Source organism: Lichenostomus cassidix, chromosome 1Aa (assembly GCF_008360975.1).
Source record: "Lichenostomus cassidix isolate B80296 chromosome 1Aa, HeHo_3.0, whole genome shotgun sequence".
In the NCBI taxonomy this organism is placed as follows: domain Eukaryota; kingdom Metazoa; phylum Chordata; class Aves; order Passeriformes; family Meliphagidae; genus Lichenostomus; species Lichenostomus cassidix.
This window is the reverse complement of record NC_139480.1, coordinates 5,669,747-5,688,275: the sequence shown is the minus strand read 5'-3', so window position 1 is coordinate 5,688,275 and position 18,529 is coordinate 5,669,747. Positions and strand designations below refer to the sequence as shown.

The window sequence follows — 18,529 nt, the reverse complement described above, 5'->3', positions numbered from 1 at the left end:
CACTGTGACACTGTGGTTCATTTCATCCATATTGCACCTTTTTGTACTGCAAACAGCAGAAACAGTCGAGGGTTTACTTTATTTGGTCTTAAACATATGCAGTTGGAGATATTTTTGTTTGGCCATTGCATAAAATAATTCAGTAGATCCATATTCAAGCAACTATTTCCTTTGAGAGAATGTTGAAAAAATTAGGTTAAGACATTAATAATAATAACAACTAATACAATAAAAATAAGATTTTTTAATTATTATTTTTTCTATTAATTCTGATTATTCTGCCTTAGGTAAACAGAGCAGGAGTATCCATGGACACACGCACACAATCCAGTAGGATTGTAGGAACAGTGCTGCCAGTAGTTGAAAGCTCCTTCAAATGCATGAGTTTTTCTAAGATTTACATTATTTCCTGGGTATTATGAACTACAGCATTTTCTGGGTTTGTAACTTCTTGTAAGATATATTACACATAAGCTCACATATCTACCTGTGTAGGCAAGCTGATATTATCATCCTTCTTTAGTAGAAAGCAACCCTGAATGAACTTCAAATAGTGCTTCCAACAGAAAGAAAAAGAGCTTTTTTTTACAAACTGGGATTCTTGTAGCTTGAAATAGAGATTAAGAGTGGGGTAGAGAGACACTTACAAAATAAAATGTATTATACGTGTTATTTGTATACTGCAAGCAAAGTAAATCCTGAAATGTGCTAAGGCAATGGATTTAATACTTTAGGAAGATGATAATGTAATAATGTTTAAAAAACAAACATGTCTCCTGTTGAATTAGATCCTACTAATCCATGGTTTAGTACTGTATGCTGTTCCCTAAAAGAAAAAAACAAACCTAAAAAATTAACTAGCACAATGCTTGACTGAAAATATGCACGTTTCCATCCTTTGCTATTTATGGAATTCTCAGGAAACAGCTGGAGATTTCTGTGCCAAAAATTTCATAAACTGATAATGCTGATTCTAAAAGAGATAAGGAGCTTTGGCAAAATGACTCCTGCAGTTTTCAGGCAGCCTCACACTGCTTCACAAAGCAGTTCTGCCCACCCTGAGCCCATTCAGCACCTGAACCTCCCTGAGATGCTTCAGGCTGCACTGCTGCACCTGCTCAGAAACCCTTCTGAGAGGAGAATGTACAAAGACCTGTAACATCTTAAGGGCCAAATATGCAAACAGGTAATCCCAGTGAACTGACACCCTGTCTGTTGCCATCAGCATCGCTCAGCTTTCTCACAGGCTCATTTTTCCAATGAGGACACCAGGGAGAAACAGTGCTGTTCCAGGCAGGATCCATATGAATCCATCACAATTCACCTCTCCTTCTACTATACTGGGACTCTGGGAGGTTCTTAGCCACAATTCCCACTCTTCTTTAGTCATTTAGGACATATTGCAGCATTATTAAAAATACAAATATAGGTCAAAAATGCCCAGTTTCCTATTTTTGGCTCCAACTTGTGCTTGCATGCCTGCTTAAGGGTGACCTAATTATCAGATGGGCTTAGTACCAATATATCTCTCCAAGAAGCAGCATAATCTCTGGGCACTAAGAGCAGTCAAAATCAATTCACTTATTTAGGAGCCTAACCACAGACTCAGAAACTTAACACCATGTGGGTAAGACCAACTGACACACAACAGTTCAGAAATATACTTTCTTGTCACAAATCTCCTTGAACTATGCAGTCCAATAACAGGCACCAAGATGCGGGTGTGCTAAGGCAAGATTTTCTTCCATAGCTTCCTTGAAAAAATGCTCTTTTAAAATATTGGTGCTTAGATCAGGGTTAAGGCATTGAAATTTTCTGTCCTCCAAGCACTAAGGTAACAGTGCTAATTCTATAACTAGACTTAAACACATCATTTAAAAACTTAAACTTGTGTTGTTTAAATATGTCTACTGTACATATCTTTATTTAGGCTATGTAATATTTATCAGCTGTATCTTTATCCTAAAAATAATGAAAATTACACTAGGGAAGTTTTCTATGTTGTGCAAAACTAATAAAGCTCATTTTAAATGATTTTACAATAATGGAACATGCATTAATTCCACATGAAACGGTACAAAAATAATCAATTTGTACTACAGCACGACAAGTGCCATCCTGCATTTTAAACCAATCTTTTCCAACATGAAACATCTACTTCAATTCAGTCTTTAGCAAACTGTCAGATCTTCCTACACACCTACTGGTAGGGTTATTTTTGGATCATCCTGGAAGCAAATCACAACTAGCTCAGTGGGTGTACTGGCCTCTAACAAAATGTCATGGTGGCAGCCTTGCACCACTGATTGGAGAAAAATGTATTGTACTGAAGTGAATAAAAAGCAAATCTTCTAAGAATGATTATTTGAACATTCTTCACTGCTTCTCAGCTAAAGCATCTTGTATATCCTAGAAAATCTCTACCTTTCAACAATTGTGCTCACAACATGAACACCTTCAACTAACAAAGACAATCTTCATACTAGATTGGGGGTAGAGAAAATAATGAGCCACCGATGATAGCTATAAGTTATAATTCTCTGCTTTGAGCAGAGGGAAAGAATGAACTAATTCTTACAGAAAAGACAGTTTAATTTTTTTTTTTCTTTTTCAGTTTATTCTATACTTCACAGTCTTCCTTTTTTAGGGACTGTTATTCTTCAATGTCAGCATCTGTCTGAAAATGACTATTTTTAGACTTTTGTGCTCAGGAGAACTTTTCTTTTTCCAACGTAAGAGTTAATGGCTGAATACTGATATAATATGACAAAAGCTGCACTGGATTTTAAGAGATCATTAAAGGAAAAAGGTCTCACTTTCTATCCTATCAGTATTTTTTTTTCAGAAATATTTCCTTTTAGTTTTACACAACAGATAAACCCAAAGAGTTTTTACAGAAGCATGGATAGCTACTCCAGCTGTGTGAATAGATAATAGTTTAGAGAATCAAATAATCATGAAAATATCATGGAAAATGAAGGCTCCTAAGTCTGAAACTGAATTAGCTTCTGGTTTAGTAATTCTATCCCCCCACAGTTCAAAAATTATATTGTGTATGTTCATACAGATAAATTTGGATATATAATTAGATGTATTGTCTCTTCATTTGCACATAGTAGGGCTTTCCTACTGGCTACTAAAAAAACATTTATGCATGAATTAGAAGAAACAAAATTGAGATGAGCTTACAGAGGCTGTGGAATCTCCATTCTTAGAGATACTCAAACCCTGACTAAACATGGTTTACACCAACTTGCTTTGAATGGTCCACATTTTACTGTGCTGTATCAGCCTTGCACCACCCAGGACAGTCAGAATACACATTATCACCCTTAGGATAATTAGGGTAGTGGGTCAACTGAGGGAAATGAAATGTCAGGCAGTGTTGGAGACAGATACTTTGATCCTGAGCTTACATGTCCTTCCTTCACATCCACCTCCAGGCATTCCCACCACCCACGGAATGAACTCTGCATCTCTGCAATAGCAGCCTCCCTGCGAGCGCTTTGCTCGGTGATCCATTTGCAGGATGTGTCAAGGACAGTCTCTGGAGGAGGGAATAAGGCTCCTGACACTCAGCTGGGATTCATCCTGCCCAAATTGGGAAATTTACAGTGTGGATACCTGCAGCTGAGGCAGTCCCTCCAAAATCCCTTCCCAGTGAACAAGAAATACCAACTTCCAGGTCGCCACCCAAGGGTAATTGAGGCAAACTGGATCAGACAACCTGGAGTCAGGTAAAAGCTATCCCAGCACAAATCCTTGTGCTATGAAATATTACAGGTACCTGCCTTTAAAACAATATGAAATACTACTGGTACCTGTCTTTAAAACAGAAAAAGTATCCTAAGCAAATGAAACGAAAATAAAGTGAAGAATTAATTAACCAAATAGAGGTGATTTAAGTAAATAAAGGAAACAATTATCATATCAAAATAAAAGACAAGAAAGATGATTAACTGAGTCTTCAAAAGACCCATGAGAAACTCATGAAAGACATAATATGCATTTACCTGGTTTTTAGTCTTTCATGATTTCATTTTAATTTTTATTCACTACCATCTGATAATTGCAAGAAACAGTTACTTTAACCATAGGCAATTTAAACCATTTTAATTTTTTTCCAGGGCCAAGAGACAAAAGAACCTATTTATTGCCTGAGGGGATTTTTACTAAAATGAAAGCTTAATCTTTCATGTTTTTTTAAGCAAAGGCTTTTAAAAAATCATTTCTAACAATGCTGTAGGGAGACACTTCCATGGGTATGCAAAATTGAAATTATAAATTTACAATTATAAAAAAATTAATAGTTTGGGGGATTGTATTGTCTCTGTTCTTTCTGAATGAATACTCTTTCAAGCTTAAGAGAAAGTATTTAGCACATGGAGGGGAACGAATGTCCTTAGACTCTCTTACGGTCAAAGCTATTTAGTCAGGGTGTATGAGAGAAAGATCATTGGAGTTTAATTTGTTTGGAAATCCTCAGATATCAGATGTCCTGCTGGCTGCTCATTTCCTGGCCTGTTTTTCTGTGTTGCCAATGCAATGAAGTTGGCCTGACCATTCTCCTCTCTGTACTAGTATAGTGCACTGATGGTTGCTAAATCTTATCTATGTAAAATTAAGCTTCAAAATGAATTTTAACTGAAACAACCACCTTTTGGGGCTCTTATGACACACGTTTACAAAGGACAGAGAAAGATCTCTTGGTCAAAGGTTGATCCAGGGGAGATCTTCAGGGAAGATATATCTGGATATGATTTATGTGGCTGCCATGAATTAAGGCACACTAGAAGTACCCACTTATGCCCACCTCCATTCTGTGCAGTATTTTGCCTGTAACAACATCAAGAAAAGGATTAAATTTAAGCATTTACCTTTGCACTGCCCCAAATTTGGGCTGTTTTCTCAACTGAAAAATATTAATTTAATGCATTATCTGGAGAGACACAAACATTTCTTCCTGGGCTTAGCAGGCTTTGAAATCAGACAAAATAATTTACACTTATGAAACACAACAAACTGAAGTGTTCTGTCAGAGGAAAACTAGACCAAAAAAATACCCTTAAGGCCTCCAAACATCCACACATTGAAAGGCAGATTTAAATGTTGTCTGCCAATATATTTCAAGTTTTAGTGGAAACACTTTGAGCTACTATGAAAAGCTTTATCAAACTAAATTCATTTTCCATGGAGCAGAGAAGAATCATTGAAGATATTATTCAGGTTTACAAAATATGTAATAGGGTGGAGAATGTGGAACCAGATAAGGAAGGTTAAATTGAAGAACATTTTAACAAGGCTTGATTTTAGGTTGGTTGTGCAACATAAATAGGTCAGTGGAGCTATTAGAGATTTTTCAAGCTGTCTAATATTAGAAACACTTGTGTACAGGTACCATCTATAACATTTCCAAAGGCAACTGGCATTCTGAATACATTATTTGAAAGGCTAAATGTCCAGAATTTTTTGAAAATAACACAAGTCCAATGTGATAGCCAAAATCATTAATCTTTTTGGAAAATGCCTTGGTATCTGCTCTACAATACCACCCTGAGCAACAGGAATCTCTAGTTACCCCAAAGATATATCTGCCCTGCCCAGTGGAAGCACCATGGGCCTCTGCAGACCTGAACATTAGATAAAACCACTTTCCAGGTTCTCAAGGAGCCTCAAGGCCAGGTTAAAAGGGAATAGCAACTCAGACAGGCTGGATAAGAAGACTGTGCTGGAGAGGAAAAAGGGAGAAATGAGGGCCTTAAGGTTGAACCCAAGTTCTGTGTTGACATGGCAAAACAAAGTGCACGACAGGAACATTCTGGTGCCACTTTGCTGCAGAGCAGCAAGGAAAAAGGGAGTTAGAAAGGGAGTTAATTTCCAGCCCCTCTGCACCACAGTGCAGTGCATTGAGTTCCCCAGAGAAGTCTTGGCAGTATGGGTCAAGATATATTGTGTGTGTCTTGGGAGGGTAGGGCTGCTCAGACATTTATCATCTAAACTGCAGAGATATCACAGAACATGCAAGAAATGCAACATTTCTGCTTCTATAAAATGGGTTGCCTTTAGACAGGAGTAGCATGGGAACACTGACACTGGGACTAGCCTTTTGCTAAGCATTAAGTCCCAGCTCCAGGAGGGAGGGAAGAGATTTCTCAGGTTTAAAGCCAAAATTCTTTTCAGCCAGCCTGCTTCTCAGAAATGTTGCTAATGAATATTATTTTTAAGCCTAGATGAGGCTCATGTCAGAAACAGGAAAATTCTGCTCAAACTTGGTATTAGCCAAGCTTCTTTCCATTTAACCTCTATCCCAAACAAACAATAAAACTGTATATAATGGGAGCCCTGGCCAGCACCAACACCCAGCACCACACTTGGTCCCAGTTTTATTGTGCAGTGAAGACTGTTTTCCTTACTGATGAGCTCAAACCGTCTGCCATGAATTACTTTTTCATGGGGGATAAATACACACTTAAACAAGATTAAACACAAACGCTCTTTTGTGGTGTCTAAAATAATATGAATGTTTTTCAGAACAGCAATAAATACACTTCATGATGCAAATAATTACACCCTGCAGCCTTTATGTAACAATAAGTGGCTGGATTGTCTACTCAGCTACATCACTGTAAATCCAGAGTAACTACACTGAATCAACATCTCTCTCTGTGAATTCTGGAGATCCTGAAGTGTTACCTAAGTCTGAATTTGCCCCAGTTTCTCTCTAGGGTTTTACAGACATCAGACATTCATGGCTGGAAATCCATGTGGTGGTCATGGAAGAATCTCCACCTCTTATCCTGTCCCTTTTCCCCCCATAAGTTTGGCTTCTGCTTAGTGTAATGAAGTCAGAATCTGGCTGTGTATTCCTTGTGCATCTGATGTCACTTCTGTAACTGTAAGGACCAGAAGAAAGCAATACAGCAAGGGAAGGAAAAAACCAAAGGACTTAACAGAAATTCATAATGGGTAAAGGCAATATGTGCATGTGCTGGGAATCAAAGATCAGTGTCTTGGGGATTAAGAAGAACCACCTCAGCTGATTCTCATTTGGATGGGAAGAATTTGGTCACGTTCTGAATTCTTTCTGAAAAGTTAATTTCATCTTAAGTTTCCCATGCAATTGTAATTTTCACACAGAGTTTTGTAAGATGGGTCTGTTAGGCTTTAATGGCCCCTGAAATGAATCTGGAAAGGTGAATATGTCCACATTGGAGCACTTGAAAGAGCAGTTATTTGCTTAAAAACAACAGCAACAAAAATGTATTCAGCTATTAAAGGTTCTGCAGAATCTACATGAGCACGGAACTTAGACACAATGTAGAATCATCATTTTAACTACCATTTTCCCCTGCACTCCCACGTTTTTGTGCTGGAAGCAGGCACTCTGCTCTTACCGGGACTTGTGAGGGCTCCCAGAGCACCAGTCGTTGTGGAGAGAGGGTTTGCATTGGTGGTGGTAGCTGAGGTCTGGGCGGCGGCTGCTGCGGCTGCTAAAGTTGCCAAATTCTGTAATTGTAAAGCGTTCATGCCTATGTGGAGAAGAAATGGGGTTAATTAAAACAGGCAATAATCATCACTGTCATCATCATAATCACCAAAAAGTGCTGTTTTCAATGGTCATGGGGCTTGGGGTGTACCTTACAAATAAACTTGATTCTTTTCACTCCCAAGATATCAATAATCTGCTACCACCTCTTACAGCTCCTGAATAGTATCTCTCACCTCTCTACCTTGGAGTTGAGAGAATGTACCAAAGACACCAGACTATGCTTCAGGAAAATTAAACCTGGTTTGTGCCTCTTAGAACTGTAGAATTAAAAGTCATTTAAACTCTGTGTGAGGCCCAGGCACAATATTATTTCCTGACACAATGGGGGATGTAAAGAAGATAACTAGCATTTAAAACACATTCAGGACAGGGTCATATAATTGGGATGAATAAAATTTGTTTCCCATGTCTCCTTTGAATATAACTACTAAGGTTACACTGTGTAGTAGCCAATAATTGTGCTCAATTTCCTTTTGATGGTTCATTTCTACAAACATATATGAACTAAGTACAACAAATTAGTATCAGCCTGACCACACAGCCATCATAGAGACAGGACTTTCAGGCTGTAAGCTCTGGACTATGATATCAAATCTACTGAGTCATCTGGTGCGTCATTATTTTAGAAGATGTGGGGGAGATACACCTTCATTTTAGTGAGAACCTACAAGACATGGAGGCGTTTAAATAAAGGTTTAATTTAGATGGCAAGCAAAAAAGGACAAACAATAAAGAGAACTTATGTGGAATGGAAAAAAAAGATGATTAAGGAACAGCCAATGACATACATTTGCTTAAATCAGAGGGACAGGAGTTGGTCTCTCCAGAGGAATTCAAAAGAACATACCTTTTACCTTGGACTAGACAAAGTACTTAGGCACTGACTCTAAGGTGAAATACTTCAGTAAGGGCTAAAACACAGATATAAGATGGGTGCTAGCATTAACCAGACTGGATGCTTCTCAGGATCCTCTGAGTAAAACCAACTATCCTCAGGAGTGATGTTCACACTGGGCATTTACACAAGGACATGACAAATGTTTTGGATGGCAGTGAGAGATCAGCCTTTGGCTCTGGACATATGAAGGAGCTCTGTGAGGGCTTGAGCCCTCAATAGAGTTGACAAAGTGCAAAAGAGTTGTAAGTCCAAAAGTCTAAAAGACTAAAAGAGTTGTATTATGTTCTTGTACTCCTGACAATACAAATACACTCACAAAAGGTTAGGTAGGAAGAGCAATACGTTTTCTAGACCTAGTGATAGAGCTGGGAAGACTTCATGAGTGTTGGGGGGGAACACTCAAAGAAGAAGAGCTTGAATGCCTGAAATCTTGTCTGATTTTTTCTGAATGTTAGTTTGCCTACAAAAGATATTACTTCTCCCTGCACACTTTGTATCTCAAACAGGGGAGCTTAACAACAACTTGGAGAAAATGAAAAAAAGAGTGTTTAAATACAAAACTTGGTAAGTGTGATTGAGAAGAAAAAATATGCAGTGGGGGGGGGTATTTTCTAGGAATTCAGAACTCCTGCAATAATGATATTACTTGATATTACTTTCAAACACATGTATCACAGACTCAGGTTAATACAATCAGCATAAAGAGGAATTCTTACTGTCACAGCATTAGGCACTGTAAAATGAACCTTGATGTAGCATCTATTTGTGAATAAAGCCCCATATTTAAATACAGCATATTCCAGCAGCCAGGTCAGGCCTCAGGTGAGCACCTAATTTGACTGAGGTTCTAATGTGGGTGTCACAGTCAATGCCCAAATTCAGCTCAGGTGTTGGGGTTTTTGAAAATGTGACACAATTACAATGGTGGGAGTTAAGATTTTAGTTGATCCAAGATACACCAATTCATAGTCTGGAACAGGAACAAGACACTTGGAGACATTACATGACCAAGAAATCTCTTTAAGGTTTCTTTTGGAGGCTAAAGACCATCTTAAAAGATAAGGCTTTTCTCAAACAATCCCAATCCCAACTATTTTGCCAGATGCAGTTCAGATAGAAATTCAGGTATGCAAACAACATTGTTTTATTTTTTTAAATTATTCATCTGACTTATTGGCTTGCCTTGTGTATATTTTTTTCCCCACAAAAGAATTGTCTTACTTTGATAGTAAGACTGCAGACTATTTCAAACAAGATTTTGGGGATGGAGAAGACTTAAGCTGGAACCCACTTATTTGCGAATAAAGCAGTCAGTAGTTCTCAAAATGAGATATGGAATTAATTTTCATCCTGGACTGATATTGGTCCTCAATTATCATTTACCTTCCTAATTCATAAGGAGCATAAGCAATTCAGCAAAGGATATCCAGCTAATGTTGCTGGTCTTCACTGAGGCCATATTAGTGCCATTCTGTAACAAGGATTTGGGAAAGCAGGGAGTTGCCCTCCTGCAGAGGAATGGCTTTATATCATCCTCTGTTGAGTTATTCATCAGAAGGCTCAGCCATGATCAGCTTATATTTCTTCTGTTTGGAGGTTTCCTTGGACTTTTAAATGGCATACATGGTAGGATTAAACAATTGTAATGAATACAGAATGGTTCTAGAGCAGAGCCTAGGCCAGAAAAGGTCAACAGGCAGCAGAGCAAACAACTGCGCTCTCTGCACTCATGAATCACCCTTGCACCTCTGTGGATGCAAAACAAATTTCATCATTGCCTCATCCCACAAAACATTTTTTTTAATAGAGTGGGACATTATAAGCACAAGAGGAACCCATCAATTTGACAAATGAGTTTCAATACCCAAAGAAGACAAACCAACAAGAGCCTGGTGGTGATGAAGTTGTTTCCACACCCAGTCTATTTTACTGCAGAGGTAACTGCAAGACACTGGCCAAAAACCAGCTCTGCAGATGTTATAGGGCATCATATTGGGTGTCTGCAGGAAAAAAACCTGCTGGCTGCTGTCACACTTGAGTAAGAGAAGGACAGCAAAGACCCCCACTGAACTGAGCACCCAAATGTGACTGTCAGCAAGGACTCATGGCACACACTGTCACCCAGCATGCTCTAGAGCCCACTTTGTCAACAGTTTTACCACTTAATATGCATTCTCTTAGGATCCTCTGTCTGCTCCAACATCTGAAAAATAAGTCCTGTCATCACTGTTTCACATTCCCCAGGCATTTTACCATCTTTGCTCCCTCTTTATTGGTTTCTCCCATCAACTTGTCAGGAGTGTCAACATCCCAATTGCTTGGACAAACTTGGAGGAGGGAAACTAAATGCTCTGAAGTCTCAGACCCCAAAAGTACTTTGCTTTCAAATGGGGATTTTTGGTTCAATTGAACCTCATCTAAGGTACAGTTCTGTGGGATGAATCTGCTCTCCCATTCTCTCCCCTTTCACACACTCTCTTCACACATTTCACATCCTACAGTTTTTTCAAAACAGTCCCAAATCCCGCAACAGAGCTGGACAGCAAATGAGTCGATGGATTTTATTTGAAAGTGCTGCTCACTCAGCAAATGCACCTCTCTCAAAAGAAATGCAAATTGCTTAACGCTGAGGAACAGCCTCATAGGCAGAGCTGCACATGAAAAATGAAAATCCTCCTGTAGAGGAAAAAAAAACCCTTCTGGGTAAGGAATAACTCTTGATCTTCATGATGGAGACAATGTTGGGAATTAAAGGGAAATGATTAAAAAACCCAGAATCACAATACAGTTTGATTCCATTTTTAATAACATGTATTTACCAATGTGCTATCAGCTTGGCAAATATTCAAGATCGCAAGGAAATTCAACTTTCATTTTGTTATTTGGCAGATTAAAAAAACAATTAAATTATGTACAAAACAGATGCACAGTATGCCTTCCTTGAAACTTAAGATTTTTTAAAAAATTATTTATAAGGATAGGGGCATGAAAATTTAATTTAATGTTCACCTTAGGTAATTTTGTGTCTTATTGTTCACAGCAATTACCATAAATCTACATATCAATAAGCGAGAACAGATGTCAGTTGTTACAAGTGCTTGCCAATCAGGCCTGTTAAAAAGTGACAGATGGATGGTGATAGAACATTCTCATAAGGCCTATTAGCACATTCACAGGAAATTTTTGTAGTGCTGCACAGTCACAGATGCAGTTCTGTGAAAACATGGGGAAATTTGAGAGCACGAGATTTACATTTTACAACTTCTTGTGCTGCCTCTGACACAAACTTTCATACAATGAAGTAATTTGCCTCGTTTCAGTCACTGCAGCTTTTCTCCTGTGATAACTGTAAATTTGGAATTACTGGGTATTTGTAGAGGAGGGAACGGAGTCACAAGCCACTCCTGAAGACTTCTTAGGCCTCATCAGCTCTTGGGTTTCTAAAACCATAATAAAATCATATTAGGAAATAGCTGAGATTTGCTTACTCAACAAATTCCTAAAAAAGGAAGGCACTAGCTACATTTAATGGCATTGTATGCATGGAGAGTTTCAGAGTCAGTGGTGATTATCAGAACCAAATCTGATAGCTCTTAAGCAGTTCCGCCGGCCTTGAGTTCCTTTGCTTTGGAAATTTTATCCTTCTCAATTATTAGGATTTATTCCATCTGAATTAAATCCTGTCTGCAGCTTAAAAAATGTGTATTAAGGTAAAATTTATCGTCTCCAGGCTAAAAAGCAACTATTTACTAACACTGACATCAGCCATTTTGGATGCTGATGTTAGAATGTGTGTAAAGGTGTGGAGGGTGAGGCTATTCCAGCAATATTCTAAGAATTAAAATAGACAGGAGACCTAAGCACTACCTCCAGTAAACCATATATATTCTGTAGCTACTTTTAGAAAAGCTGCTTATCTAGACACTACTTGAGGTACCCTGACCAGTTACTGTTTGATTGAGCAAAGCCCTTAATTTTTAAGTCCACAATTGATTCTGACCTGTTTTTAAAGAGTATGTGCTTAAATCTGACTGGAGGTTCACAGAATGATAGAATGGTTTAAGTTGGAAGGGACTTTTAAGATCACCTAATTCCAACCCCCCTCTCAGCATTTGTTGACATAGGTAGGATGTCAGCCCTTTTTCAGGTTACACATGCTCTAAACACATCCTGGAACAAAGGGCACTTTTGTCAATTGAAACATCTTCAGTCCTAGTGAGAAGGATTCATCTTACCTAACTGCATCCAAAAAAAAGTTACTCAGGCTCTTGCAATAGTTAAAGAAGGGGTGGAGAGAGGGGGGGGAATGAAATAATCTGAACCTAAAATAGAATCACAGAACCATTGAATCATAGAACATTTGGGTTGGAAGGGACCATAAAGACCATCTAGTTCCAGCTCCTTGCTATGGGCAGGGACACCTTCCATTAGACCAGGTTGCTCAAAGCCCAAAGTCCCCCTTTCAAGGGACATCTTTCACTAGACCAGGTTGCTCCAAGCCCTGTCCAACCTGGCCTTGAACACTTCCAGGGATGGGGCATCCACAGCTCTCTGGGCAATCTGTGCCAGTGCCTCACCACCCTCACAGGGAAGAATTTCCTCCTACTATACATAATATTTTCCTAATATCCATAAAATACATTAACCCCAGGCTGGGTAGGATGAAACACTACCTGGGAGTGACTCGCTCTTCACTGACATGGCAGGGAGATGGGATGCCTACTTTCTGAACTGCTGAAGTTCAGTTGGACAAATTCCACCCACAGAGGGGCCAAGGCAATAAAAAGTCCCCCTCACCCTTGTTTTACTGGCTAGGAAAAGCTCACACAGAGCTACAGATCTTGTGCCCAGACTTGGCCAAACTTCCATGTCATGCACTTTTACCACCTGAATAAGCACACCTGAATAAGTCTCCTCAACTGCAGAGCACTGCTTTTTCCTCTCAAGGTGCCTGTCCTTCTCCTCTGAGAAGGAACAACATGTGGATTGTGAACAGGCTCACTTGTTGCAAACTCTGCCTCTCCAAAAATGCTAAATAGAGTTGTTTAATTTATTAGTTAAGAGAAGAAAAAAAAAAAAGCCAATTTCATGTGTTAAAATAATGAGGACTTTCAACGGAATTAGTGTTACAAAAGCTGAATGTTTTTGGTCCCTGAGGTCAACATTTTCAAAACTGGTAGTTATCTTTAAGAAACAGCTATCTCCCTTGAGCTGGAAACAGTTTCTCGGTGACCTTTACTTTTAATATGATATCCCTAAAGAGGTCATAGCAGGAGAAATCCTCCTTCTGTATGGCTTTGCTGGAATGAAGCCATCCAAGAGTCAGAGGATACAAAGGATCCTTTGGCCAATGCAAAAGTATAGAGCTTTTGTGCAGATGGTCCTAGCTTCCAACTGGTCCCTCCAGATCTACTGAGCCAATCCAACAATTAGGGGAAAATATTCAGAAAGCAGAACCTCACAGACTTTCTCTCACCCATCTGCTCCTACAGACTCTGCAACAGGGGGAAATCTGGCTTGGGTAGCAGAAGAAGGGTGGAATGGATTGAACAGGGCTCAGAAAGGGCCAGAAGTTCAACCTGAAATGCAACCAAACTGTGAGAGAACTTGGAAAGGACTAGAAAAAACCCCATATATTGGAAAAATATTAAATGTCCCAGCTGCATAGGGCTTAGGGATTTGGAAGACGAAGAAGAAAATCCAAACCCATGGTTTCTCCTCCTGTATAACTTCAGAAAGCAAAATACACTGTCTATTCAATGAAATTAAGAGAAGCCCTTTGTGTCACTTATGAGTACTGTACATATTTTCACCTCTTGAATGGTCACACATACAGAAACATTGCTGTGTGAACCAATATTTATTCCTGCCAAAACGTTCAACATTAACGGACAATAGAAAATCTTCCTAGACCGTATATTGTTTAAATATTGAAAACCTTGAAATATTTTCTACAGTCATCCCAGCAATAGTAAACCTCTTGTTTACACTGTCTGTATAGCAATTCCCAAGCTCTCAAATAGGCAGGTTGGCTTAAATAACTGCAGTTTTTAGGACCTGCTCCAGCACCAGCCAAATTCAATGCAAACATTCAAGCAACATCAATCTCCTTTGAACTAAGCTTCCCATGCAATTTGTATATATTTGAAGGAGGAATTTTTGTTTGCTTGAAAGGTTGCTAGTGCTTAATGTAGCTTGCATTGTCTTTTAAAGTAAGACAATCAAATCCCATAATGTAATTCATCTACATTATTAGCCTTCCCCAAAGACAAAGTGCTGGCCAGATACAGAGGCTGGAGAGGCATGTGAGAGGAAACACTGCCTTTAAATTAGCATTAGCAGATATCAGAGGAGGGGAGGAGAAGTGAGAAAGAGCTCACTATAAAATATACACATAAAGATGGCATGTCCTTGTGTGTTTTATACAGGAAGATGAAGCAGACTTTGGCAAGGTAGAATTAGTGCCTGTAATCAAGACCAGGGGATTACTGTAATACCAAAGGCACCACTGCCAGCTCTCCCAGCTTTACTACCAGTCTCAACATACTACATTGTTTTCTTTGGCTTGACTCATGAAGTAGAATGATTTCATGAAAATCTCGTTTTTCGATATAAATGAGATGAAATTGAACTGGGGAATTAAGCATGGAACCTTAAAGCTTGGAAAGCAAAATGGCAAGCTACAACCTTTTGTCTCTCAAATTTTAGGGTTTCATATTTTAGTTAAACTAGTTTCATTATTTGCTTAATATATAATAGGGTCAGTGGGCTGCCACAGCAAGAATAGGGTTCACTTTTAGAGCTGGTGCTGTGTGTTTAATGTCTGTATGTTAGAGTTCGTGAGAAAAATCCCCATTTTTCTTTGGACTGTATTCCCAGCTGACAGACAAACAAACAAACAGAAACTCCAATGCTCTTCAGTCACAAACACCTAAAAATCCCACTCCTTTCACCAAAATCAAAGAACCACTGCTTTTCCAACATAAGAACTACTTTAACCAGACTGAGGCACGATATTAGGGAAAGGGAATTTAAAACCCCACACTGAAGAGTGGTGTCTTTGCTCTGCTAGCAAAGAAAATTGCTTTGATTTAAGAAATAGTATCACTGAGCATAGCAAATAACTCTTCACATGTGCAGTGGGGTGTGTGCTGTATCCCTTCTGCTCTGTACAGAGACAACACAAGCTTTAGCAGTACAAATAAACACTTGCAGATCCAAAGGGCCCTAATTTTGTACAAGGGGGTGGCTGTATCAGAAGTTCTAATGTAGCAAACCGTGACTTCATCAAGATTTAAGCACAAAAGGGATGCTTGAGCCCTGACATGGAAGTAAGGGTGGAATTTCAATGGCTCATGTGGCTTTTGATCAAACTTTTAGTGTCTGAATTACATGGTAAGCACACCCATCGACTTCAAGGATAAAAGTTGCACCCCTCAAATACAAAGTTCAAAGAACTTGAAAGCCTCAATGACGGATGTTCTTTAGCACCTCACTCAATTGTGTCTGGATTTTATTCCTCACTTTGAAATGGAATATTAATAGGCAAACTATATGCAATATGGAATTACATATTAGACTCTTTTTTGTGAAATGAACCTATACAACTTAAGTTAAAAAACACTAGGCCATTACAAATGTCCAAAGATAGCTTCAACTGGTAATGCAAACTTGCTGCAGATACAGGAGTACTTTCTATTCCTTTCACAAAATATTATATACAAATTGGTAATACCAGATGCACTGCATGACATAGTACTGCCTGATTTCCAAGGACAGGACATGAACTCTCAGTTCTAACAACAAAATAGTGCTTAGTCTTTGGCACTTCCATGTAGAGATGCAGCTTGGAGAACAATTTAGTATCACTAATTTTACCTTGAACATAGAGATTTAAGAGTCACATATTTTGGAGAACAAAAGGAGTAGACTTCAAGCTGCTTTGATGACATGAATATAAGATATAAAATACATTTTTTTCCAAGAGAGGCAGTCAGTCATCAAATTATCCTAGAGATGAGTGCATTAGCAATCTAATTTGCAGTTGAAAAAGCATATCCCTCGAGTAACAATGATGTGCCACTATGATTTCTTAAGATGACTTTCTCTTAGTCTCAAGACCATATGATTTTCAGAGAATACATCATATCCTGGACTGAGAGCCCATCCTGAAAATACTTGACTAAAATCCTTAGTTTCAACAGAGTTCTTGAAGACAAAGCTGAATCTACTCCAACAGCAAGAAACAGGCAACAAAAACTTCTAAGCACATACTGCGATGGATATCATATTATTTTTCCCCAGTGTCCCAATTCTTTCATTTTGTAGACCTAACCAAATATGAAAACATTAAAACACAATCTTTGAGCTCAAAACTACTTCCAAAACTGCCAAGTATAAAACTGTTGCTGAACCGCTCTGTTCTGTTTATCATATTAAGATACATTATTTTGATGAAAAAAATGCTAGATTGCAAGTGTAACATAATAGAACCAGCAAGCACTGCCAGCAGGTCTGAGGAAGAGAGAATAATTCAGAGATATTGTCATCTGTAGGCCAATTTATATTGTCAGACAGCAGGTTCACATTAGTCTCTGATGTCACTGCAATAATGGCATAATATAACGATTGAGCAAAGAATACCTGTGGGGTATAGCTATACTGTGTGGTATATATATACTTGTTAAAGTATTTCAGGCTTCATTCAAAGCAGAACCAGAAGCAGCAAAAGATTAAAAAAAGAATGAGAAATGGTGCTCATAAAGACTTCTGAATATTTTAGCCCTTGTTTTGTGATGATGAAGCAAGCCTAATGTTGTATTTCATTGATTCAGTAGGCTCATGATTAAAATAAACTAATGTAGCAATTTAGGGGTTTTGTGATTCTTTCTTTTTTTTTTTCCTGTAACAAGGAAAAAAAAAAGCTTTTTAACAGTTCCTCACGGCAGGCATAATGTGCATCTGTGCTCTGATTTACTGCACATGCTGCCTTCTCTAGCATCATGTTAAGTTAGAATATCAGCATGGTAGGTCACACAGTGGGAATGACCTTTTGCTAATCACTACACATCAGTTACTACTGGCACACGGCTCATTACTAAGAAACCCTCCAACTAGCTGGCTTTCAAATCTGCTCACACTTTGATTCTTTTTTTCCCTTTTCTTCCTTTCTTTTTTTCCTCCAGACTAAAGATTATACTTTTACATAAAATCTCTGTTGTGTAATTTTGCCAGCTAGGGTTCCAAAGTCAAAAAGGCACCCAGTTAATTTTCCGTGATTATAAAAGGAGCCTGGAAATTCATACTGAAGGTAGGCCTGTAATCTTTGGTTTCATTAAAAAGGTCAGAACATTTTTCCTCACCACGCATTATTAAAATGTTTGAGGGCTGCCATTAATTTGATTTTTCAGGACACAGAAATCTCACTGGAAATTAGAATGTAATCCTGCTGTTGCTTTCCTGACACTTTTCATAGGGCAGGATACGGCTGCAGGGACTAAGAGCTCTCCTGCAATTTACAATTGGTTACTTTGGCCAAATGGCAGGTGACTAATGCAAGACAAACTGTTTGCACAACCTGGGAGCACCGGGTTTAATTTCAGCTCTGAAAGAGGGGTGAAAGTGTTTCTATTGACGCTGAACCGTGAGCTGTCCCCTGCCAATACATCTGCCACATTTAATACACAACACGCCCCCCGCCCCCTGACAGTGTGATTATTAGAGGTACAAAATTCAATAGCTTAAGAATACAAATCATAGCTGGAGCAAAATGAGAGGGTTTGTAACTCACCGGCCATTTGCTGAATGCCGCTGAAGGCACCCAAGTTACTGGAGGAAGTTGCCTGCTGCAGAAGCTGTGAATGAACAAAACAACACAGCAATCTATCTGACAGTAATGTAGCAAATGAAGATAAAACTAAAATGAGCTATCATTTCACATTTGGAGTATTTCTGCTTTCCTTTACATTTATACAGTCTCTTGCTTCTGTCTGCTGTTGGAATGAACATCCCTAGAGTCAATGCTGTAAATCCATATTAATGTCTAATCTCTATTAAGAAACACAGAGACACAAGGGAAACTC

General features: G+C 38.7%; 1 protein-coding gene across 9 annotated transcripts in view; it reads right to left on the bottom strand.

Moving 5' to 3' along the window:
- The window catches only part of CELF2 (CUGBP Elav-like family member 2), a 543,197-nt gene that overhangs the window by 31,555 nt on the left and 493,113 nt on the right, over nucleotides 1-18,529 (bottom strand). For all 9 annotated transcript variants that reach the window (XM_085082623.1, XM_085082595.1, XM_085082585.1 and 6 more), the window contains 2 exons: nucleotides 18,238-18,301; nucleotides 7,395-7,529 (listed from right to left, as the gene is read on the bottom strand). In XM_085082623.1, coding sequence (XP_084938749.1) covers nucleotides 7,395-7,529; nucleotides 18,238-18,301 — 199 coding nt within the window. The remainder of the gene's footprint in view (nucleotides 1-7,394; nucleotides 7,530-18,237; nucleotides 18,302-18,529) is intronic.